General features: G+C 43.2%; 1 protein-coding gene across 2 annotated transcripts in view; it reads right to left on the bottom strand.

Moving 5' to 3' along the window:
• cpne4 (copine 4) overlaps positions 1-24,268 on the bottom strand; it is a 281,734-nt gene that overhangs the window by 103,497 nt on the left and 153,969 nt on the right. For both annotated transcript variants that reach the window (XM_062958193.1, XM_008112771.3), the window contains exons 4-5: positions 8,441-8,512; positions 4,320-4,394 (exon numbers count right to left, since the gene is read on the bottom strand). In XM_062958193.1, coding sequence (XP_062814263.1) covers positions 4,320-4,394; positions 8,441-8,512 — 147 coding nt within the window. The remainder of the gene's footprint in view (positions 1-4,319; positions 4,395-8,440; positions 8,513-24,268) is intronic.

Genomic DNA, 24,268 nt, shown 5'->3' with positions numbered 1-24,268 from the left:
TTTGAGCGTGTTTCGGTTTTTGGACTTTGGACAATTATATTGGACATTTCTCTTCATCTTTTTTGGACTTGTTCATACCTTTTCACAAAGGACTATTTCCCACTCATCCTTTCCACTTTTGCATTCCTGAATTTATATTTGCTTTAATAAATATATTATATGATTATTGGTCTCTGTCTAGTTTCCAGTGCTCACACTGCCTTGAGGTGCAACAGTGAGCTAAAAACATCTGGGGACCCCAGGTTGAGAACTACTGTCCTACACAAATGTCTCTACTGATACAATCTAAAGTAGGGTACACTACAATATTGTTTTGAAAGTAGAGACTGGCTGAATGGAGCCAATGCATGGATCCAGTCTCCTAGAATGATGTTGATGTATATGCCTCTCAATTTCAGTGCTGTTTGTGTAGAGGTCCTTCCAAAATATGAAAGAGCATGAGATTGATGAACTTAAATGAAAACCATCTGCCTGCTAGGGCATTGTTTCTCCCGGATTCTGGATTATATTTGTAGAAACAAAGGAACATCAACTATTAGAGCACCTGCTCCTTTGTATTTAGAGGCGCTTTGATTTTTGCATAAGCAGAAACCATAAGCTATTCTACTGTTATTTCATGCTCCGTTTTTAAGTATGCCTAAATTTAGATGCTTTAACTCACCTCTGAAAAGTCAAACAGGCCAAGAACAAGAAGTTCTCTTTCCAATTCGCCTTTCAATTGAGAAACAAAAACAAGATCCTAAATGTTTTGAGTGATTAAGGATCCCCAACTTAGGGATGCTATTAACCTTTACACCTTAGTTAAATTACAAATCCATTACACTCTGCCAGCCTAAATATTTCTGGCAGCTTTAATTAGATTAGCTACTGCTAATCACATAAAACCTATGCAAGCAAATGCTGCATGTATTCATAATTCCTCCCATGTGAACAGAACTCATTTTGCCTCCCAGTGGTTCTGGCTTCCATAACTGCTTGCTGGCTTTGGCTGCAAAGCACATACTACTAAAGCTAGTATACCTGAAGCTCCAGCCAATATGATTCCTGATTCCAGGGCCTGGAAAAGTTACTGTTTGGCCTCAGGAATTGATGGTTTGGGGTGCTGTTGTCCAAAAAGTAACCTTTTCCATCCCCACTAGAGCTTAAGGCAGGTGCACTGAAACAGATTTAAGCCAAGAGTACTGCAAGTCCAAGCAGCTCCAACCAGCATGGTCAATGGTAAGAAATACTGGGATATGTTGCCCAAAAATATTTGAGGCCTGCCTGATTCCGCTCACTTGTTTAAGGACACACATCCCACCAACAGCACAATTTCTGCAGGTCTGATGGGTATCTTAATAGATTATCCCACCTTGTATCCCAACAACTTACAGTAGGCTTATCTAGTTCAAGTGGTGAGCAATAGCTACAGCAGTACTCTTATGAAAGGTGCTATTTAAATACTTGGCAACATAGCATTGCTCCTGTGATTTACAGGACATTAGAGTTCTTTCTATACAATGTATTATGATGGACAACTGCAAGGGCTGCTAAGAGTAGGTTGAATCCCAGTGAAAAGAATTGGGAGCCCTGGAAGCTTGGTCATTCCCTCAAGATCCCTTCAATCTTGGGGTGGAAGGTTGTATCCATCAGCTTTCATCCAGCCACAACTGGAAATTGCCAGAAATTCACCTGATTTTTATAAGGTGCCCAGAAGTCTATCAATATTTTACAAACATTGAACAATGCATCCCTCTGCAATCTATTTACAAGATGAGGGCTTTTAGGAAAGACAATAAATTATTTTTCCAGAAAAAAAGAGATTGGTCAAGGGAATCTGGAAGTACTGAGGGCTGGAAAAACAGCCTTGGTAGATTTGATTTGTGTATATCAAATCCATTTTAGAGAATTTTGTCACACTTTGAACATCACATTAACGTGACTAAGAAGCAGAACTCTGACAGAGACAGAAGTTAGCTGATACAATAAGGTTAAATACCAAAGACTGCTGGAACCACCAAAGCTATGGAGAAAGTTCAGATGATAAAGAAGAGGAGTTCCCTGGAAGACTGCTCCCCATTCTCTCACATACATTTTTAGCCAGTATTTATTCCTATTTGCATTTGGAGGTAACTGGAAGTAAGGACTTCTTCACATGTTGCTCTGTTTCACTGGCAATTGCCTTCCCTCCTTCCCCCATCAGATGGGGACAACAGGACAAGGCTCATTGGCACCCTGTCCCTATTCCAATCAGATGGGGGAAAGAGTAGAAACATGTGATGCCAAGTTGGACTTTCCCCCCCATCAGATGTGGGAAAGATACCAAAAATGTGAGTAGCTTTATTGGAGCTACCCAAAACCCACTTATTCTCAGTTGTGGGTCTAGGAGGAATGGGGCAGGACCAAACCAGCGTCATCCAATGGCGCTAGCAGGCCCCGTCGAGAAGAGGAAAAGAGGGTCAAAAACGCAGTGTGATAAGGTAGTAAGAAAATAATTTTCTTGGATTTTACAATCTCAGTGAAAGTAGGTTTCTATTAAGCTAGATCAGGGAGAAAATACACTCATCTTGTGGAATTGCACATTTTGCAAGGTTTACAGGGAGTTTCCAAAACAAAAACTACCCATAAAATAATGTACAGCTGGAAAATACAAGCAAATCTGCACCAGCAAATGGGCAGGGGAAATACAGTAGAGTCTCACTTATCCAAGCCTCGCTTATCCAAGCCTCTGGATAATCCAAGCCATTTTTGTAGTCAATGTTTTCAATATATCGTGTTATTTTGGTGCTAAATTCGTAAATACAGTAATTACAACATAACATTACTGCGTATTGAACTACTTTTTCTGTCAAATTTGGTGTATAACATGATGTTTTGGTGCTTAATTTGTAAAACCATAACCTAATTTGATGTTGAATAGGCTTTTCCTTAATCCCTCCTTATAATCCAAGATATTCGCTTATCCAAGCTTCTGCCGGCCCGTTTAGCTTGGATAAGTGAGACTCTACTGTACATGCATTATGCAAAATGTAAAAAAAAAATGATATTGAGATTAATATAGGAGTGGGGGGAAGCCCTAGATTCTTGTAACCAATATGAAACAAGCCTGAAAAGAAAACGTTTGTAGAATGGAAATACAGTAGAGTTCCAGTTATCCAACTTTTGCTTATCCAACACACCGTATTATCCAATGTGGCACCAGGGGGCTTGGCAAGGAGGGAAGTGATTTTTGCCCACCATGCATGGAGGAGCTGTCAATTGGCTATTGATGGTTTCTGGTAAGACAGTTTGGGGTTGGGTGGGTCTGCTATCCTCCTACCTGGCACTAAGTAGTTCAGCCTCCAGTGAAAAGGATTGTCTGGAATCCTGTTAGTGATATAAGCATGTACAAATGCAGCTAATGTGCCCATTAGTTCCCTTTGGGATGGTAAGCAAGCGCTGAGCTATTCTCTTGCCTTTTATTGCATGCAGCTGTCAAGCCCAGCCAAAACCCTTACTACTATTGCATATGGCTGGAGAGGAAAATGAAGGAGGAGGTGAACAAAAAGATCTGGCTGCTCAGGGCTCCCAGGGGAAAGAAAAGGCAGGTGCATTCTATTTGAGAGTGCAACCTCATTTCTCGCCCCTAGACATCAAGAACAGCTGCTTCTTCATGAGTGGAATTGCCTCCCACCTCACTCCCTTCCTTAGCAATAAGCAATAGTGTCACATGTACCTCCTGACTATGAGGTGATGTACAAGTACATACATGGAGCTTCAGATAGATGTAGGATCTCAGCTACTGTGTGTATGTATATGCACACGTAAGTGCACTGATTCTCCAAAACTCCATGTGAAAACAGTTGCCAAACTCTAGAGCAAATAAGTATGTCCTTGAATAGAAGGCCCTTTTCATAATTTAGTTTTATGGCTGAAGGGCGAAAAGTTTTGTCAAACACACACAAGGAGCAACACCTCCCCAAAAAAAACAACAACCCACTCTCCAAACTATTTCCCCAAGTGTTTCCCAATTTATATTCTAAGATGCCAACCTTGAATGTTGTGTCTTTGATGGCTTGTAAAAACAGACTTGTGTGATTGGAGGCATCTTAAATACATGAGGTCTCAGCATAATTAAATTGTCTTGGTCTTAATTACATTCCTTTGGGACTTTCCCTAATTACTATGCAACTTGAGGAAAGCCTCATTATGAGCATTGATCAGAGATTTTCAGTTATATTTAATAACACTGCAGTTCTCAAAATAGCTGCTGGAGGGAAATGTCTTACTAAATCATATTAAATCACGTTTGTCGCATTCTTATGTCTTTCTGTAATGTTAGCGTCAAACCACCGGCTTACCTTGTCATCTAATTTCCGTGCACTGAAGGAAAGTTCAACATAGTCATCGTTGCCAGATAACTCCTCAGCAATCACCTAAGTGAGGGAGGAAAACACAGATCTGTTTAAGTGGAGGGGAGAAAGAAATCTGGAACAGTGCCACTGACTAATGTGCAAGTACAGAGATGCTAGAATAGGAAGCGCTGTCAGGCTGCTGAAATGTGACAGCTCTCTTGCCAGAAACAAAACACAAATACCAATATGATTTAAAGCAGGGATATCCAATATCTGTACTCTTGGGCGCCACTGTTTCCCAGACAACAGTCTGCAGAAGTTAATTCTGACAGAAACTGACATCCTCACTGATTCACTCTATAATAAATAGGGCATCCTCTAGCAGTTAAGAGCTTCATAGTAGTGAAGGATATGTCCTCAAGAGCTATAGCCAAGGCATTATATACAACAGGAAACAGGGCTGGCCCAAAGCATTTTGTTGTCTCAAGTAAAGGACAAGAAGGTGGATCCCTAAGATCCCCTTGCAACAGCCAACCTTAGCTGATACTTATTTCAACACTGTGAGAAAGATAACTTCTTCTATCACACCAGAGCACAGAATGAAAATGCCAGTGTAGGATGTCAGGAGAATGGGAGCCCTTGTGCGATCTATGGCCTGAGGCAACTGCCTCATCGTGGCTAATGGTGAGACCTGCCTTGATATGTATAGGGCCTATGTAGCCCTCCAGAGTGGGACTGAAGCCCCCATTCTTCCTTACTGCTAGATTTGGTAGCTAGGTCTAATAAAACTTGCAATTCCCATTAGACCTAACCAGGTTACCTGTCTGAACGTATCTACCTCTCTGACCCACCTAGGTTACTGGTGGGGACGAGAGACAGGGCCTTCTCAGTGGTGGCCCTGGGGATTTGGAATTCCCTCTCCAATAAAATCACAACAGCTCCCTTCATCCTGTCTTTTAGGAAAAAACTTAAGACATGGGTATGGGTCCAAGCATTTGAGCAATAATTATAGCAGTGCAATAACTGAGAACTTTTAAAAGTGTTGACTAATGAACTGATTCTGGACGACGATTTTGAACTTTGCATGATTTTTTGCATGATGATGGTTTTTACGTTTGATTTTAATTGTAATTGTATTTTTGGAATTTGTGTGTCACGCATTGAATTGCTGCCGGTTGTGAGGCTGCCCTGAGTCCTGCTCAGGGTAAGAAGGGATTTATTTTATTTACAGTATTTATATTCCGCCCTTCTCACCCCAAAGGGGACTCAGAGCGGATCACAATGTACATATACATGGCAAACATTCAATGCCATACGACATATAGACGAGACAGAGACAAAGACACAGAGGCAATTTAACATTTTCCAGCTTCTGGCTTCATGAGAGTATGCTCGATTCCAGCCACAGGGGGAGCTGCTGCTTCATCATCCACTGTGACACCAAGTCCTTGATGATTACTTCCTAATTCCTTTCTGCATGCTGCTGGACGATTTTTATGGTGTTGTAAATTAGTTAAATTAACCTCCCCGCATAAGCGGTACCTAAATTTCCTACTTGATAGATGCAACTATCTTTCGGGTTGCTTAGGTCAACAAAGAGCTGGGCTATTTTAATGGTCGGGCGCTCAATCTGACTCGGGCTGGCTTCGAACTCATGACCTCTCAGTCAGTAGTGATTTATTGCAGCTGGCTACTAACCAGCTGTACCACAGCCCAGCCCATATTCTCATTCCCAAGAAATACTCACATACACAATCTGAAACTTTCAATATAATTTATCATTGAACAGAGACTTTCTATTTTTCTTTTTTTTAAAAAACAAACAAACAAACAAACACATTTTAATCAACATTTGAAAAGGCCACAGAGAGCCAGATAAAATGGTGATGGAAGCTAAACATGATGCATCAATTGCCAATCAGCCAACTAGCCATATCATTTGTTAGGCTCGAGGCACATAAACTAGGAATGTGGCTAGCAAGTACATTTCACAGTGCCTCTTCATCCATTCAAGGATAATTAGACTCCCAAAGGATAAAAATATGACATGGCGCTACAAATTCTTCTAACTTGGATGTTTATATCCAGAATTTAGAATGCTACCAGCCAGTGTAGCCTTCTGCCCACTCACCCATAAAAATAGATGAACATTTCAAATCTCACTCCTGGTCATCTTTATGCAGCATTACAAGGATGCAAATCATGCAGTTTAGCTGCAGCCCTTGGCCTATCCAGATCCCCATTCACATCCCATTTGAAAGATAAACATCTTTTTTGCTGAACAAAAAATCAGTCACTGAAGAGTATGTCGATTTGCAGTAAATACTGTTTGGGGGCAGGTTCTATCCTCAAGCAACAAGAAATAAAATAAAGTCCAAAATCAACTCCTGGTCACTGCTGAGTGCACTGGTATGACCCACTGAGGGTCAATGAAGGTGAAAATGGTTGATTAAGTTATAGAGTTCACCCAGCTCTCAATATTATGGTAGCAATTCAGTTTTGGAGACAATTTATATAGCATTTCAGTATTTGTTTTTCAGTGCTGGACAAAAAAGAAATGATTCTGAATTGAAAACCAACTCAGTTTGGCAGGATACAACAAAAGGTGACATCTATCTATGGAGTACAGAAATGTGTGAAGTATATGTAAGATATAACAATTTCATAAAAAGTTTCAAAATTAAAGTTTTCTATTTTCTATCTTTTTTTTTTTTTTGCATGTATGGTTCTATTTTTTTCTGTTCATTTATACAGTATATTGTAAGTAAATGTTACTGAACATTTGACTGTTCCTTCCGGTTTAAATAAATCTGTTACTCCAGACAAATGGGCCAGCTCATACATGCTAATCCCATTTGCACAGTCTGCTACAATTCAACGTGCTTCTTTTATTTAGGTTATATATCCTTGTATATTTTATTACAAGTTCCGAGAATCTTAATGTTACATTTTAAGGCCACATTATAATATTACAAAAATGATTAGATAATTTCTTATGTTATGTAATTAGAAACTAAAGAAAATAAAATAATTCTTTTTGATGACAGGTCTGCCAGTAATTTCATGACAGAGCACATATTTTATTGGTTATTTCCAAGTTTCAAAAGCTATGAAATGCACATGAATAAAAATAATATTTCCCTAAGAGATGTAAATGGTGAGATCCAATACATATTTGCCTCATTTTTGCTTTTTACCTTTATACAAGCTAAAGGCACCACTTTGACAAAAAAAAACCATCTGCTTGGTTAGTTAGCAATCAGAAAAGGGGTAATTGAATCCAAACTAATTAAAACAGTCTGCTTCCTCATTAAAAATAAGATAACTAGGTTCATCTGTACTTATCCTTAAAACAAACACATGACAGTCACTGATGCTTACCATAAGTAATGGGGGACCTCTATTAATTTATTGTAGCAAGCAACAAGGAATAATGTCCCCTTCTTTAGCAGATTTATTTTAGCATGAAAGTAAGTAAATTTCACTTCCTATGTTCATAACTATATTTCTATGTTCCTATGTTCATAGCCTATATTTATATTAGTATATCAAGAATATTATAGTAAGGTAAAGGTAAAGGTTTTCCTCTAGCCATTAAGTCTAGTTGAGTCCTACTCTGGGGGTTGGTGCTCATTCCCATTTCTAGGCTGAAGAGGAACACCGTTACCTTCCCGCTGGAGTGGTACCTATTGATCTACTAACATTTGCATGTTTTCGAACTGCTAGGTTGGTAGAAGCTGGAGCTGACAGCAGGAGCTCACCCCGCTCCCCTGATTAGAACTGCCGACCTTTCGGTCAGCAAGTTCAGCAGCTCAGTGGTTTAATCCAGTGCACCACCAGGGCAGTCGTGTTTTCAAAAGAAGTTCTGAACAGAATACTCTTGCTAATGTTTAGTATTCATGGGTTCCACATGGGCACTAAAAGTTCTTCTGTTATCTCTTGAATGGAGTATAGCTTTGTTTTGTCTCATGTGCCAATGTTCTACTTGATATGAATTGCATATAATCCCTTCTACTCTGTTTTGGCTCCATACCATGTTTATAATTAAACATGGATAGAAAAAGTGTATGTTGCTGAAGTCCTCTGAGATAAAAGGGGAGAAGGAACAACACTTCAGATGGACCTACCGTTATGGATGATTTCCCCGCTGTGTTCCCATGTTTCAATAATGATTTTGAGAGTTTTCTCTGTGAAACAATCTGTACAAAAAGATAAAAGGAACATCAGAAAATGACAGGAACATCAGAAATGACTAGGCTGAAGATGCAGTTTTCATGTAAGAAACATATATTTTTCTTCACCATATAATCAACTAAAACAGAGTCATGGTGGCTGCTGGTAGTTCTCAGACCCTTTCCACATTGCTGAATAATATCCCACATGTTCTGCTTTGAACTGGAATATATGGGAGTGTGGACTCAAATAACCTAGTTCAAAGAAGATATTGTGGAATTTTCTACCTTGATATTCTGGTTTATATGGCTGTGTGGAAGGACCCCAGTGGGGTTGTGAATCTGTTCCGGGTTTTAATCAGACTGTACCATGAGGGTAGGGTTTACAGGTGGGAGAGCTTTTTTACAGTTTAGAGCAAATTCCAGAGTGGATTTCACTGCACCTCAGAAAGTCAGCTTCTTAGTATCACATGGTTAGCTTTTCATGTGAGATGAATATAGTTTTCTTGTAGAAACAAATGTCAAAGAACAGAAACAATTGCTTATTGAGAGCAAAGTATCCCTATCATAACAGTTTTGATTCAAAGTGGGGTGCAAGGAGATCTGGCAAAGAACAAGTGATTTCACAAAACTGCCCCTAACTCACTCTTTGTATCCCAGTTTCTATTCCCCGAAATAATTATTTTCTTCACAATTCTGGGATGCAACATTTTTCCTTATTTTACAGTATTGTGCAAAAAATAACATTTCTCCACAGAAATGGGCGTTTCTGTTTTTTTTTTAAAAAAAGACAGTAACTGTAGACTTATTCTATGTAAAAGTCACAGGTAGTTGATCTGCATATCAAATAGAATTTTGACCAGGTTTTTCTACATAGAAAATAATACTTTTGCATGGAAATATTATATTTCACCCAGAAAATGTTTTCCATGTTGGTTTCTGCACAGAACAATCAGGTCTGAATTTTGTACATAGTAAGTCCTGAATTGTGAATAGGCTTCAACAACATGGAAGATGAAAATAAGTGAAGAATTACATTCCTATACTTTTAATGTTTGTGCAGAAGGAGGAATTTCAAAAGATATTGTTCATCATGCAATCATATGGTAAGCAGTAAACTACTGAAATTACATCTTATCTATTTATTTATTATTTATTTGTTTACTTCATTTGTACTCTGCTGTTTTCACCCTCTATTGCACTTTAATTTCTACTTGCCAAATGAGTAGAAATTAAGACAAGATTTAACTTTTTTTAATGAAAGATGAGGAGGGAGGAGGCCAATCTGATGTCACTGGGGAAATAGTTGCACAGCTAAGAGGCCACCACTGAGAAGGCCCTGTCTCTTGTCTCCACCAATCATGCCTATGAAGGGGCTGGGACTGAGAGCAGGACCTCCACAGAAGATCTTATCTCTTGAACTGGCTCATAGAGGGAGATATGTTTAGGCAGGTAAGCTAGACCAGAGCTTACCTCTCCAAACAGAATCATTACAGTGACAGGTGCCCTCTTCCATGTTCCAGTCTAGCAGCCCTAGTCAATGCCAGAAGATTGGGGGAGGAGAGAAAGAATCCATCTCTTCTTTCAGCTAGGACATACTGTTTGGGGAATTTCTATCTCATATCAACCTAACCTACAGTTTTTTGCAAGGATGAAATGTGATGGGGCCTAAGAGTTCCTTCATAAAAAGTTAGGATAGATACATAATAAAGAAAACTCTACAATAAAGAGCAGTGAAATGGTATTTTAATCATTACTACCTCTACCCGCATAATACCACTTGGTCATGGAAACCTATTGGCTCATTCTGGGCAAGTTGCTCATTCTAAATCTCATAAAATTCCATGTTGCGGTTGCTTTAGAGGGTTTTTTTGTGTGTCATAAGTGACTTAAGAATATACTATAAGTTGCTTCTGGTGTGAGAGAATTGGCCGTCTGCAAGGACATTGCTCAGGGGATGCCTGGATGTTTGATGTTTTACCATCCCATGGGAGGCTTTTCTCATGGTCCCGCATGGGAAGCTGGAGCTAACAGATGAGAGGTCACCCCGCTCCCCGGATTTGAACCACCAACTTTTTGGTCAGCAGTCCTGCAGCCACAAAGGTTCAACCCATTGCGCCACCGAGGGCTCTTGCTTTACTCTGACTGTAAGTTAGAAATCAGAAATGACTTGAAGTCACACAACAACAACAATTTTTTCTTAAATTAAAAGAAATGCCACTCTGTATGCTGTTAGTGTATGTTTCTCTCATAGCTAGCACTTTTCATTCAGAAATACTGCATTTGTACTCTACTAGATAAACAAATGAGAAATAAAAGACATCTATCTGGCACTTAAACGCCTTAAAGAATAATTAATAATTATGCAATGCAGAACATCATTCATATAGCTGAGAGGAAATCAATTTTTACTGGCATTAAACTGCCCTTTGAATATGCATACTAAGATGTGCCTCTTAACAAGTCACCTTTTGGAAAGAGCCATCAATTATAAATCATGTTTATTGCTTATTTATGGGTGTAAAAATCCCCTACCAAGGAATATCACAGAGACTGCTGGCTCCCAAGCAAGCAAATGGCAACCAAGCAGAACACAAGATATTAGAAGCAACTGATACATCAAATATACAGCAGATCCTAAAATATCAACTGTTCAGAGGTCAGGCAGGAGTCATGGCAGAACTCTGACATAGTTGAATGGACATATTTCTGTTAAAAGCCACCTGAAAGTTTAAGTTTGATTCCTCTGTTTGCAGTGTGTATAAATAAACTAGTTTCCAGTAGCTGAGATTACATCAGTAATTTTGATTGGAAGATGGTTCTCAGATTTTTTTTTCTCTAGTAACCATTATTAAGATGAAAGCTCAGGTCAGCCCTACCTAATTAGATTAGTTGATAGGCTCTATGAGGCAGGAAGGGTTGTAACTTGTTTTGTAGAAATGTTGATATATTTCTCTGCAACACTTGAGATAAAGTGAGGTATAAATAAATAGAATAATAATTATTATAATAAAAATAATACATCATTTTAAATTTTTTCACCCACTTGACAAAATTACAACAATTTCCCCACATTTTGCAATGATTACTTCACTCTTAGAAATTTTTTTTGCATAGCAAATGTGGTATTTTGTGCAAAATATACTATTTAATGTGAAAAAAGTTTTTCGCATGCAACAACCTCCAAGATGTTGGCCAAAACCCAGTTTTCTGCACAAACTATTCACAAAGGACTCCCAAAATGCAAAAACCTTACAGTGATTGGTCAAATAATAATAATAATAATAATAATTATTATTATTATTATTATTATTTTATTTTTGTACCCCGCCACCATCTCCCCAGAGGGACTCGGGGCGGCTTACAGATATAAAACCAACATACAATAATATCAAATACAAAAACACACAAATAAATTTAAAGGCATTAAAAATCACAGTCATTATAAAACACTTGAGAAACACAGCAATAAAAACATAAAATGAGCTGGGCAAAGTGCAGTGAGTGGAACTTGTAAACAAGAAGGAAGTTAAGGTGCTACAAGGTCATGGGAAGAGCCTTAGACTGGGGTGAACACTGAGGCTATGTCAGGGAGTTAACCAAGGGGTACAACTGGTCAGAAGGACCCGCTAGTAACAGGGTTTAGTATACTTCTTCAAAGGCCTGTTTGAAGAGCCAGGTTTTCAGGCTCTTCCTGAACACTTCCAAGGTGGCAGCTTGCCTAATTTCCCTGGGGAGCGTGTTCCAGAGCCGGGGGGCCGCCACAGAGAAGGCCCTCTCCCTACGCCCCACCAGCCGTACTTGTGACGGAGGCGGAAGCGAGAGGAGGGCCTCCCCCGATGAGTGAAGAGATCGTGCAGGTTAGTAGGGGGAGATGCGGTCAGAAAGGTAAGTGGGTCCCAAACCGTTCAGGGTTTTGTAGGTCAGCACCTGCACCTTGAATTGGGTCCGGAAGGTGAACGGCAGCCAGTGGAGCTCCTTAAACAGGGGCGTAGACCGCTCCCTGTAATTCGCTCCTGTTAGGAACCTGGCTGCCGCCCGCTGAACTAGTTGGAGTTTCCGGGCCGTCTTCAAAGGCAGCCCCATGTAGAGTGCGTTGCAATAATCCAGTCTAGAGGTAACTAAGGCATGGACCACCGTAGCCAGATCAGACTTCACGAAGTATGGTCGCAGCTGGCGCACAAGATTCAGTTGTGCAAAGGCCCTCCCGGCCACCGCCAACACCTGAGCCTCAAATGTCAGAGATGAGTCCAGGAGAACCCCCAAGCTGCGGACCTGCGCCTTCAGGGGGAGTGCGACCCCGTCAAGCACAGGTTGCCACCCAATACTCCGATCAGACATGTGACTGACCTGGAGGACCTCTGTCTTATCAGGATTAAGTTTCAGCTTGTTCGCCCTCATCCAGCCCATCACAGCCGCCAAGCACTGGTCCAGAATCCGAGGGGCTTCCTTGGAGTTTGATGGAAAAGAGTAGTAGAGTTGGGTGTCATCTGCGTAGAGATGGCACCGCACTCCAAAACTCCGGATGACCTCTCCCAGCGGTTTCATGTAGATGTTAAAAAGCTTGGGGGACAGAATGGAACCTTGCGGGACCCCACAGGTCAATGGCCAGGGGTCCGAGCAGGTGTCCCCCAGCTTCACCAACTGGGATCGGCCCTCCAGGAAGGACTGGAGCCACTGCAGAGCAGAACCCCCAAGGCCCATCCCGGAGAGCTGTCCCAGAAGGATACCATGGTCGATGGTATCGAAAGCCGCTGAGATGTCCAAGAGAACCAGCAGGGTCACACTCCCCCTGTCCAGTTCCCTGCGGAGGTCATCCACCAAGGCGACCAAAGCCGTCTCGGTACTGTGCCCAGGTCTAAAGCCGGACTGTGATGGATCCAGAAAATCCAGAACCCCTGGAGCTGAGAGGCAACCACCCGCTCCAGGACCTTGCCCAAAAAAGGAAGATTCGAGATTGGTCTGTAGTTATTTAGGATGGTCGAATCAAGGGAGGCTTTCTTCAAAATTGGCCTCACTATAGCCTGTTTTAGGGCAGATGGAAATTTGCCTTGAACCAGAGAGGCATTAATTATACTCACAAACCAATCTCCCAATCCTCCTCTGGCCGATTTTATAAGCCAAGAAGGGCAAGGATCCTTGGCACAAGTGGTCGCCCTCACAGCTCCAAGGATCTTGTCTACGTCATCCAGGTGAACAAGCTGAAACCAATCCCACAAGATAGGACAGGCAGGTGCCTCGGTTAACTCACATGGCATTGCATCCAAGCTAGCATCCAAGTCATGACGGATCTGAGCGACTTTGTCTGCAAAATGGTGCGCGAATTCGCTGCACCGAGTCGTGAAGGTCTTCCTGGCTGCCCGCAAAGCACTAATAGTAGGCACTAATAGTAGGCACTAATAGCAGCACTAGCCCGTGCTCGGTCAGAGGCGTTCTGAGTCTTCCGCCAGCGGCACTCTAGTCCTCTTCTCTTGCGCTTCATCACTGCCAACTTCTCTGAGAACCAGGGAGCTGAAGTAACTCTGCGCAAAGAGAGAGGACGTTCGGGGGCAATCATGTCAATTGCCCTGGACATCTCGCTATTATAGCGATCTACCAGGGCATCAACAGGATTGTCAGCACCCAAGACAGGAGAATCCCCAAGAGATCTCAGGAATCCATCAGGATCCATCAGTCTCCTGGGGCGGACCATCTTAATGGGTCCCCCACCCCTGCGGAGGTTTTTTGGGGACACGGTGAGTCTTAGACTGATCAGGTGATGGTCGGACCATGACAACGGAAGAATGTTTTTCTCTTCCACTCCAACCTCACCGTCCATCGCAACAAAAACCAGGTCGAGCGTGTGACCAGCTTGATGGGTGGGACCAGATATCACTTGGGACAGCCCCATGGTCGTCATGGCAACCATGAAATCCTGAGCAGCACTTATCAAGGTGGACTCGGCATGGATGTTAAAGTCCCCCAGCACTACCAGTCGCTGGGAGACCAACGCCACACCAGAGATCACCTCTGCTAGCTCAGGCAGGGAAACTGCAGTGTCGCGGGGTGGTCGGTACACTAGCAGAATCCCCAGATTGTCCTGGGCACCCACCCTAAGATGTACACACTCAAAACCTGTAGATTGCGGGACGGCACACCTGACCAGGGAGATGGACTGCCGAAAGACCACCGCGACCCCGCCTCCCCTTCCCCCAGATCTGGCCTGCTGTTGCACCCCAAAACCCGGAAGACAGAGCTGGGTGAGATTTACCCCACCCAGCTCATCCAACCAGGTCTCAGTGATGCAAGCCAGGTCCGCCGCTTCATCCAAGATAAGATCCTGGATGATAGCTGATTTACCAGTGACGGACCTGGTATTGAACAGCAGGATCCTCAATCCAAGGGGACCGTCATGGGTGCTACCGCACTTAACCTTTTCCAGGGTCGCAAGAACTCTGTTGCGTTTCTCCCTGGGATGACAGTAACCACTCCTCCTCCTCCCCCACATGACCTCAATGGTACCCCCCGGCTCCAGTCCACCCCCCCACCCCTTGGGCAACAGGCAGAATGGAGATGGAATTGGGTGGCCGTAGTCAGCTCTCCGCTGTCAGGGAGCTACTCGGGATTTTATCATAGGTATGGTCCAAAATGTATCATGCGCGGACAGAGGGAGGGAGCAGTCAGGAGAACTGAACAAAAGCAATGTCTGTGGGCAGGGCTCAGCAATAGATTGAGAAGGGACTGGGGTTGAACTGGGGAATACTAAACAATTTCTTGGAGGGGATGGAGACCTAACTCGATGATTACGGGCACTATCCATTTTGGGTCTGGTGGTAATATGAGGAGGCAGTTCGAAACCTGCCATCAAAGGCCGAATTATGGGATCGAAAAACACCTTCCTGATACTAATTTCCCATAAATTTAGTAAAGGTTTACGTGCCCAAAGCTCTTCAATTAATGAACTATCCTCGAAGGTGACAATGAGGCATGTAGAGCGGTCCCGAGCTTGAAAGTCCCTGCGTAGCCAGGAGATGGTCTTAATTCTGACTACATTTGGGCTCGTAGAAAGTATCTGAGTCAGGGACTTCTGAACAGCTCTCTTAGAGGTCCATCTACCCCTATTTAAACATGAGTCTACTATTTCAAACGCCAACATATTTGATTGAGGTAGATATTCATGGTGGCGCGCTGGATCCAGTATACAATGGACAGACTCAGATATTCCCTCGATTATTGTCCCTTGTGTACTCCAGTCCATTTTCCTATACCCAACCCTTCCTTCTCCCCCTTGAAGATGTGAAAGATGTGGTCATGTTCTACGTAAGATTTCTCAGTCTATTAGACTTTCTTTTTTTCCTCTTTTTTGAGAGCAAGAACATTTGCCAACTTTCTTTATAACTCTGCTCCAAGTTTACCTCATGTGAGCCGCTCCGAGTCTCCATTGGGGGAAATGGAGGTGGCATACAAAAATAAAGGTATTATTATATTATTATTATTACCTCTAATGGTTGCTTATCAATAAACATTGACACCAGCAGAATTATCCTCCAGGGTAAAGCCATATTTTCTTTCATAGCTAATAATGTATAGGAAAAATATTGGACTACATCTTTTTTGTAGAGTCCGTGCACTATTCACTTTTTATTATATGTGTATTGATGCTGAGTTTTAAGGTATTTATTTATGTGCACATTTTATTGCTGCATTGTGTTAACTACTGTTTTAAATCACTGTTTTTATGATGTTATGTTGTTATGCTGGGCATGTCCCTGTTGTAAGCCGCTCCAAGTTCCTTCGGGGAGATGATGGCGGGATACAAGAATAAAGTATTATTTGTACAGTATTGCAGTTCTTCTGAGACTCAAACAACTATGTAACTATTATGCCAGAAAACCTCTCCAATGCTGGGTTCTCAGATATTGTTCGACTGTAATATCTTGGCCACTGACTACCCTATTTGATGATGACAAATACTGTGGTCTAGCAACATCTGAATTCCAGCCAAAGTCGGGCTCAAAGATGGAGAAACAATGTTTTGAAAGTTCTACAAGTATGATGTTAAGATGTCAACCCAGCATAATGGATCAGGTACTTGTTCACCTTACTCTCTGCCCCATATAATTAACTTCCAGAAGCCAAAATCGGCTGTGTAGTCCTTAGTTTCCAACATGCTATGTCAGATGGTTCCTGGGGAATGTATGTGCCAATGTGCTATTGGGTTCTCCCAGGAATTCCAGTCATTCTGTGCTTTCTAGCATGTACACCACGTTTACAGCATATTGGCAGGTCTTAGTGAAGCTTACAAAGTGCAGTCTCAAGAGCATGAAACCAATATGTGACAAAAATGCACAAAATGGCTAATGAAGGTGTGCCTGAAGACATTGGTCTTAAGCTACTGTCAGTTTCAGACAGAAAGGTCTGCAAAATAACAATAACAACAATGAGGAGGAGTAATCCCGTTTCCTAACATCTAACTCACAGAGGCATTTAATGCATTCACAACAGACACCACAGAAGCTAGCATCTCCTTTTCAAAAAGAAGTAAATTAAATGAAAAATTAACTATACAAGAACACTGAAGTATTAACACAGATCTATATGCACTATATTTTGAGTCATAATTTTTCAATAAATTACTCCCAAAGAGTGGTAGATGGAGCCTAAAATTGATATCAAACTTTTTTGTGCTTGGTAATTTCTTGCTCTTAACTGTTAGATGAGCTTTCCCACCAAAGCTAAGTATCTTGTAGGGAATATGGGTTCTATCCCACTCCTTCCAAGTTAAGACCATTTCTAGCTGAGCAGCTTTCCTCTCAAATATATTTCTGTGTTGTAAACCCTTATTAACATCCAAATATTCGTCTAAGGTTTTATGTGTATATGGTCCTTCCTCCTTTGAAATATCTCTGTCCAAAACTGGTTTGAACAGAAACATTTCTTACACCTTACAATGGCATCACCTAGACGCACATACACATGGTCTTCAACATGTATCCATTATCAAGGAAATGATACCGCTCAATCTCCTATAAGTGAAATACCACTATGAAATAACCTTATTTAATTTTCTCTCATCTTTGCAAAGGAAGATTTTCTTGCTTGATTTCTATGTTCAGATTATGGATGAGATCGATTAGAAGATATGTTGTAAAGTATTGCACAGACAACACACTTTCAAATTAATCTTTTAATATGCTAAAATATCACCTTCCCACCAACGTAGGCCATTAATGGCTGGCTTCAAGCATTGGTCTTTGGACTAACACCTGTTATGATTGAGCCTCATGGCTCTGTTACTGACAAACGTGGGCGTAAGACTCCTCGAGAGTCAGATACTCTCGAGGAGCGAGAAAGAAAAAGACTGCGAGACATTTTTGCAGCACCATCTGACGAAGAGTCTTTTGAGGGGTTTACGGAGAGAATGGAGGAGGGGCTGGTTAGCTCGGAGGAGGATGAGATGGATTGGACTCGGGTGAGGGAGGAATTGGGTGCCACTGGCCATGATGGGATAGAAGATGAATGGGGACCTTCAGGATTAGACCCATGGTATAGCTGGAGGGATGGGACGGGATCCACAGCTGGAGATGCTGTGGGGCGTAGTCAGAGGTGTTCCAGCTCTGATGAGGAAAGTGATGAGGAAACGCCCGGGTTAAGGAGGACAGCTGACAGTGATGAGGATTTGTAACTGGCATAAAATGGGGCTTGGGAGCAATTGCAAATTGCGTTGGGCAAGGTAATCTGGACGAACGCTTGGGATCTGTGTGGGACGCTTTCCTGAAGACTGGTGTGTTTTCGTGTGCTGATACGTAAGTTGTTTTGGAATTCAGGGTCAGACGGCGGGAGGAATTGTGTGGGCATTTGTTTGTGCAAACCTGTGCTTACTCTTATTAGCTTGACCTTCCGTCGTCTTCTTGACGGACGCCATCTCCTGCTTTGAAATTCGGACTGAACTGACCACGGCTTGACTTCCCCCTTCTTGGACTTGGAAACTACAAACGTCTGCTTCTGGCTTTGATCTACGGAAAGGAACTGGGTCTACTCTACTGCTACAATCCTTGGCTGATCTGTTCGTGTTGGAAATCCTGTCTGCTGTGTGTGTGGGAGCGACACAAGTTACTCTAAGCACAGTGTTGGCAGCAGAGAGGAATCTGCTGCCAATTAGTTGCATTCTTTTGTATCTTTTGTTCCTCGGCTTTTGTTTTGTTTATCCCCAGGCTGAAGCAAGCAGTTTGTTTTTACCCGGATTAAACTCCGGTTTAATCCGGTTTATCTTTTGAACGTTTTTCCTTGTCCCTTTTTGCTCCTAAAGGCTAATACTGCCTGGCCCTTGTATTTTACGGGCATTTTTGAGTTCTGTAATCCAATAAACTCTGTTATCTTGAATCTTGTGGCGTTCTGTCCTTGACAGATTGCCCAACGCCCATAAAAAGTTTATTGCAGTAATAAACCCGTCAGGAAGACGATGGAGGAGTTAAGGGCCAAATTTGAGCAATTACAAACGGCTTTTACCGTCAGTCAAGCAGCTCATGCTGTGAAAGGACATGTTTTGACTCCTGAACGCTTTGACGGAACCAGGTGCAAGTTGCCAACCTTTTTGGCACAAGTGGAGCTTTATTTTTCCCAGCTCAGTGCTCATGCTTTTCCTACACTAGCAAGGTGGCATTTATTTTGAGTTTGTTGACCGGTCCCGCAGGACAATGGGCCACTAATTTAATTTTGGGAAATGACCCAGTCAAGGACAATTTGAATAATTTCAAAAAGTTATTAACTGACACTTTTGGGGATCCTCTCCGCACGGAGAATGCTGGGTGGGCTCTGTATCGTTTGAAACAGGGAAAGGGGACTGTTTTGGATTACTTAAATAAGTTTAACTTGTATCGCCACCAGCTGGATTGGGGGGAAAATGCATTCATGCTTTTATTTACTGCTGGGTTAAGTGATATGCTCCAGGATGAATTAGCACGCTTGGAGCCGGCTGAAAATTGGGACGCCTTAGTAGCTAAGGTGCTGCGTTTGGACGCAAGGTTCGAGGCTCGTAAACACTCGAAAGCAATGTGTGCGCCACCCATGCATGTAACCAGGGCACCTGTGGTGATGGGGGAAGAGCCTATGGAGCTTGGGGTCTTTAAAAAGCTGTCTACAGAGGAAAAGAGCCGTAGGAGGCAGCTGGGGTTGTGTTTGTACTGTGGGAATGCTGGGCATTTTGCCAAAAACTGTAATGTGAAACCTTCTCAGCTTTCGGGAAAAGGCCAGCCCTAGTGCGACGTGAGTCCAACGCACTAGGGCTCCTCAAGCAGTCAACTGAGGGGAGGAAGCATGTTTTCGTACCCATTACATTATCTGTTGGGGGAAGGGAACTTGTTTCTACTTTGGCACTGCTGGACTCAGGGGCTACGGTCTCTTATGTAGATATTGAGTTTGCTAAGAAGCATGGCATTCCTAGAGTGCGCAAGGCATGCGACTTGTGGGTGGAAGGAGCAGATGGGAGACTGCTGGAGACTGGGGTGGTTAACCATGAAACCTCAGCAGTAATGTGGGAAGTGCAGGGAGTAACGGGAACGTTTGTGTGGGATATTACGAGCTTGCCTAGATATGATGTGATTCTGGGGATGGATTGGCTAGCTGTAGTAAACCCACAAGTAGATTGGGCGACACGTAAAGTGACCTTAAAGAGGCAGGATTGTTGCACTCTGAATGTTACTCAATCTGATATGGAGGGAGTGCCTGCTGAGTATGGGGAGTTCTCTGATGTATTTTGTAAAAGAGAAGCGGACAAATTACCGCCGCACAGGCCATATGATTGCGCCATTAAGCTAGCAGAAGGTGCGAAATTGCCAGCAGGAAGGCTGTATGCTTTGACTGTACCGGAAAGGCAAGCTTTGCGGGAGTTTCTAGATGAAAATTTAGCCAAGGGGTTTATTCGCCCATCTAGCTCTCCAACTGCGGCACCAGTATTCTTTGTAGCCAAAAAGACTGGGGAACTTAGGCTGGTCTGCGACTATCGGATCCTAAACAAATACACCATTCGGGATAGGTACCCGTTACCTTTAATCTCGGAACTGTTATCAAGGGTGCAAGGGGCTAAGGTCTTTACCAAGCTTGACCTGCGGGGGGCATATAACTTAATCCGTATACGGGAAGGTGATGAATGGAAGACGGCATTTAACACGTGTTTCGGATGCCACGAGTTCCGAGTCATGCCTTTCGGACTTTGCAATGCTCCTGCGGTCTTCCAGAGGTTCATGAACGATGTGTTCAGGGACCTAATTGACCAATTTTTAGTGATTTATTTGGATGATATCTTGATTTTTTCTAAGGACGAGAAAGAACATCGTCAACATGTCAAGCAGGTTCTGCACCGTCTGCGGGCTAATGGGCTTTTCGCCAAGGCTTCCAAGTGCGTCTTTCATGTGCCTGAAGTGGAGTTCCTAGGTCATGTAGTGTCAGGTAGGGAACTTAAAATGGACCCACATAAGGTTGACGCCGTCAACTCATGGCAGGAGCTTAAGACTAAGAAGGATGTACAAAGGTTCTTAGGTTTCGCTAATTACTACCGGGAGTTTATCCCGAATTTTGCAAAGCTCACGGTACCTTTGACGCAGCTCCTGCGTAAGAAACAGCCATTTGTGTGGGGGCGGGAAGCTCACGATGCGTTTTTACAACTTAAGTCTAGTTTTCAATCGGACAACATACTAACACATCCTGATGTTGACAAACCGTTCGTGGTAGAAGCGGACGCTTCTAGCTACGCGTTGGGGGCTGTATTATCTCAGAAGGATTCCTCAGGGACCTTGCGTCCCTGTGGATTTTACTCGCGGCAACTAACACCCTTCGAGCAGAACTATACCATATGGGAGAAGGAGTTGTTGGCGATTAAGGTGGCGTTTGAGGTGTGGCGGCACTGGCTTGAAGGGGCACGGCACCAGATCGTGGTCAGATCTGATCACAAGAATTTAGAGCACTTGCAAACAGCAAAGAAGTTAAACCAGCGTCAAATCCGATGGGCTTTGTTTTTCTCCAGGTTTAACTTCAAGGTGCAGTTCGTGGAGGGGAAGGCAAACTTGCGGGCCGATGCTTTATCCCGCAAGCCGGAGTTTAAGACCAATGAGCAGGTAGTATGTCAGACCATCTTGCCTACTGCCTCTCTATGTGTTGTAGATAATGAGCTCGGGTTACATGACCAGATCCTTGAGGCTCAGAGGGATGATGTGTGGACTCAGGAGCAACTGATGCTGCTATCAGCAGGTAACCGTACAATACTGCCGCATCTACAAGATCAAGACGGAGTATTGGTACGCAGGGGGCAGGTCTACGTACCAGTGGGGGCCCTCAGGTTGGAGGTGATTAGAGCCCACCATGACGAACCCATGGCTGGGCACTTTGGCAGGTTCAAGACCGTACAAAGATGCGGCAAGACATTCTGCGCTTTTGTGACAGCTGCGCTGTTTGCCAGCAGAGTAAGACGCCTGTTGGGCGCCCTAGAGGGTTGTTGTCGTCTCTACCTGTTCCTGAGAGGCCATGGCAAATCATTTCCATGGATTTTATTTCGGATTTGCCTAAGTCTGGGGGTTATACTTGTATTTGGGTGGTGGTGGATTTATTTAGCAAACTGGCTCATTTTATTCCTTGTTCAACCATTCCGGCGGCCCCTACGTTGGCCTTACTATTTACTAAGCACATCTATCGTTTGCACGGAGCACCCGAAGTGATTATTTCGGATAGGGCTCCGCAATTTGTGTCACGCTTTTGGAAACACTTCCATGAGTGCTTAGGGACTAAGTTAAACGTTTCTTCAGCCTTTCATCCGCAAACGGATGGACAGTCGGAACGGGTTAATGGGCTCTTAGAGCAGTATTTGCGTTGTTTTTGTCTAGATCAACCCACGGCTTGGGTGAAGTGGTTACCGGTGGCGGAGTTCGCTTACAACAATGCGGTGCACACGTCTAGTCAGCATACGCCATTTGAGCTAACTTATGGTTTTCACCCACGGGGAGGTGTGGCGCCGTCGACCAATGTGGTCTCTTCGGACCCTGTGTACCGCTCTTCGGAAATGGCTGCATTGCATGATGTTGCCCGTCGCTTACTGTTGGAAGCTAAGGCAACGCAAAAGACTCAGGCTGACCGCCACAGGCAGGCAGGGGAGGAGTTGGAAGAAGGGGATTTGGTGTGGTTATCTTCCAAACATATTAAACAGGCTGGGGGAAAGTTTGCGCCTCGGTATTTGGGTCCCTTTCCTATCGTTAAAAAGATTTCTTCCGTTGCGTTTCGTTTGCGTTTACCGTCTAGTTTAAAGGTCCATCCAGTCTTCCATCGTTCGCTGTTGAAACTAGATACCTCCAGTCGTCGTGGTGCTATAGCGGAGGGTATCACTGCCACTTCTCCGCCATCGGGGGAGGAGGCCTTTGTGAGAGGGGATAGTGTTATGATTGAGCCTCATGGCTCTGCTACTGGCAGACGTGGGCGTAAGACTCCTCGAGAGTCAGATACTCTCGAGGAGCGAGAAAGAAAAAGACTGTGAGACATTTTTGCAGCACCATCTGACGAAGAGTCTTTTGAGGGGTTTACGGAGAGAAAGGAGGAGGGGCTGGTTAGCTCGGAGGAGGATGAGATGGATTGGACTCGGGTGAGGGAGGAATTGGGTGCCACTGGCCATGATGGGATAGAAGATGAATGGGGACCTTCAGGATTAGACCCATGGTATAGCTGGAGGGATGGGACGGGATCCACAGCTGGAGATGCTGTGGGGCGTAGTCAGAGGTGTTCCAGCTCTGATGAGGAAAGTGATGAGGAAACGCCCGGGTTAAGGAGGACAGCTGACAGTGATGAGGATTTGTAACTGGCATAAAATGGGGCTTGGGAGCAATTGCAAATTGCGTTGGGCAAGGTAATCTGGACGAACGCTTGGGATCTGTGTGGGACGCTTTCCTGAAGACTGGTGTGTTTTCGTGTGCTGATACGTAAGTTGTTTTGGAATTCAGGGTCAGACGGCAGGAGGAATTGTGTGGGCATTTGTTTGTGCAAACCTGTGCTTACTCTTATTAGCTTGACCTTCCGTCGTCTTCTTGACGGACGCCATCTCCTGCTTTGAAATTCGGACTGAACTGACCACGGCTTGACTTCCCCCTTCTTGGACTTGGAAACTACAAACGTCTGCTTCTGGCTTTGATCTACGGAAAGGAACTGGGTCTACTCTACTGCTACAATCCTTGGCTGATCTGTTCGTGTTGGAAATCCTGTCTGCTGTGTGTGTGGGAGCGACGCAAGTTACTCTAAGCACAGTGTTGGCAGCAGAGAGGAATCTGCTGCCAATTAGTTGCATTCTTTTGTATCTTTTGTTCCTCGGCTTTTGTTTTGTTTATCCCCAGGCTGAAGCAAGCAGTTTGTTTTTACCCGGATTAAACTCCAGTTTAATCCGGTTTATCTTTTGAACGTTTTTCCTTGTCCCTTTTTGCTCCTAAAGGCTAATACTGCCTGGCCCTTGTATTTTACGGGCATTTTTGAGTTCTGTAATCCAATAAACTCTGTTATCTTGAATCTTGTGGCGTTCTGTCCTTGACACACCAGTTTGGAAAAGGTTCCCTGTGAACTTGCTTCTGTTTAATCATAAAACATTTCTAAGATCTCTGGACTGAATTGCTCATTGAAATAATCACATTAAACAACATTTTTAAAAGTTGTGTTTAATAAAAAGTGGGTAACAGACTCTGAAAGAAACTCATTATTATATTTGGGTTGTGGATCCTTAGATTTAGTTTTAATCATCTCTACTTCAGATAGCAAAAAAGAACAGAGCATAAGTGATCC

Source organism: Anolis carolinensis, chromosome 6, assembly GCF_035594765.1.
Source record: "Anolis carolinensis isolate JA03-04 chromosome 6, rAnoCar3.1.pri, whole genome shotgun sequence".
Taxonomy (NCBI): Eukaryota; Metazoa; Chordata; class Lepidosauria; order Squamata; family Dactyloidae; genus Anolis; species Anolis carolinensis.
The sequence above is the reverse complement of the archived record's forward strand: the minus strand, read 5'-3'. Positions and strand labels throughout refer to the sequence as shown.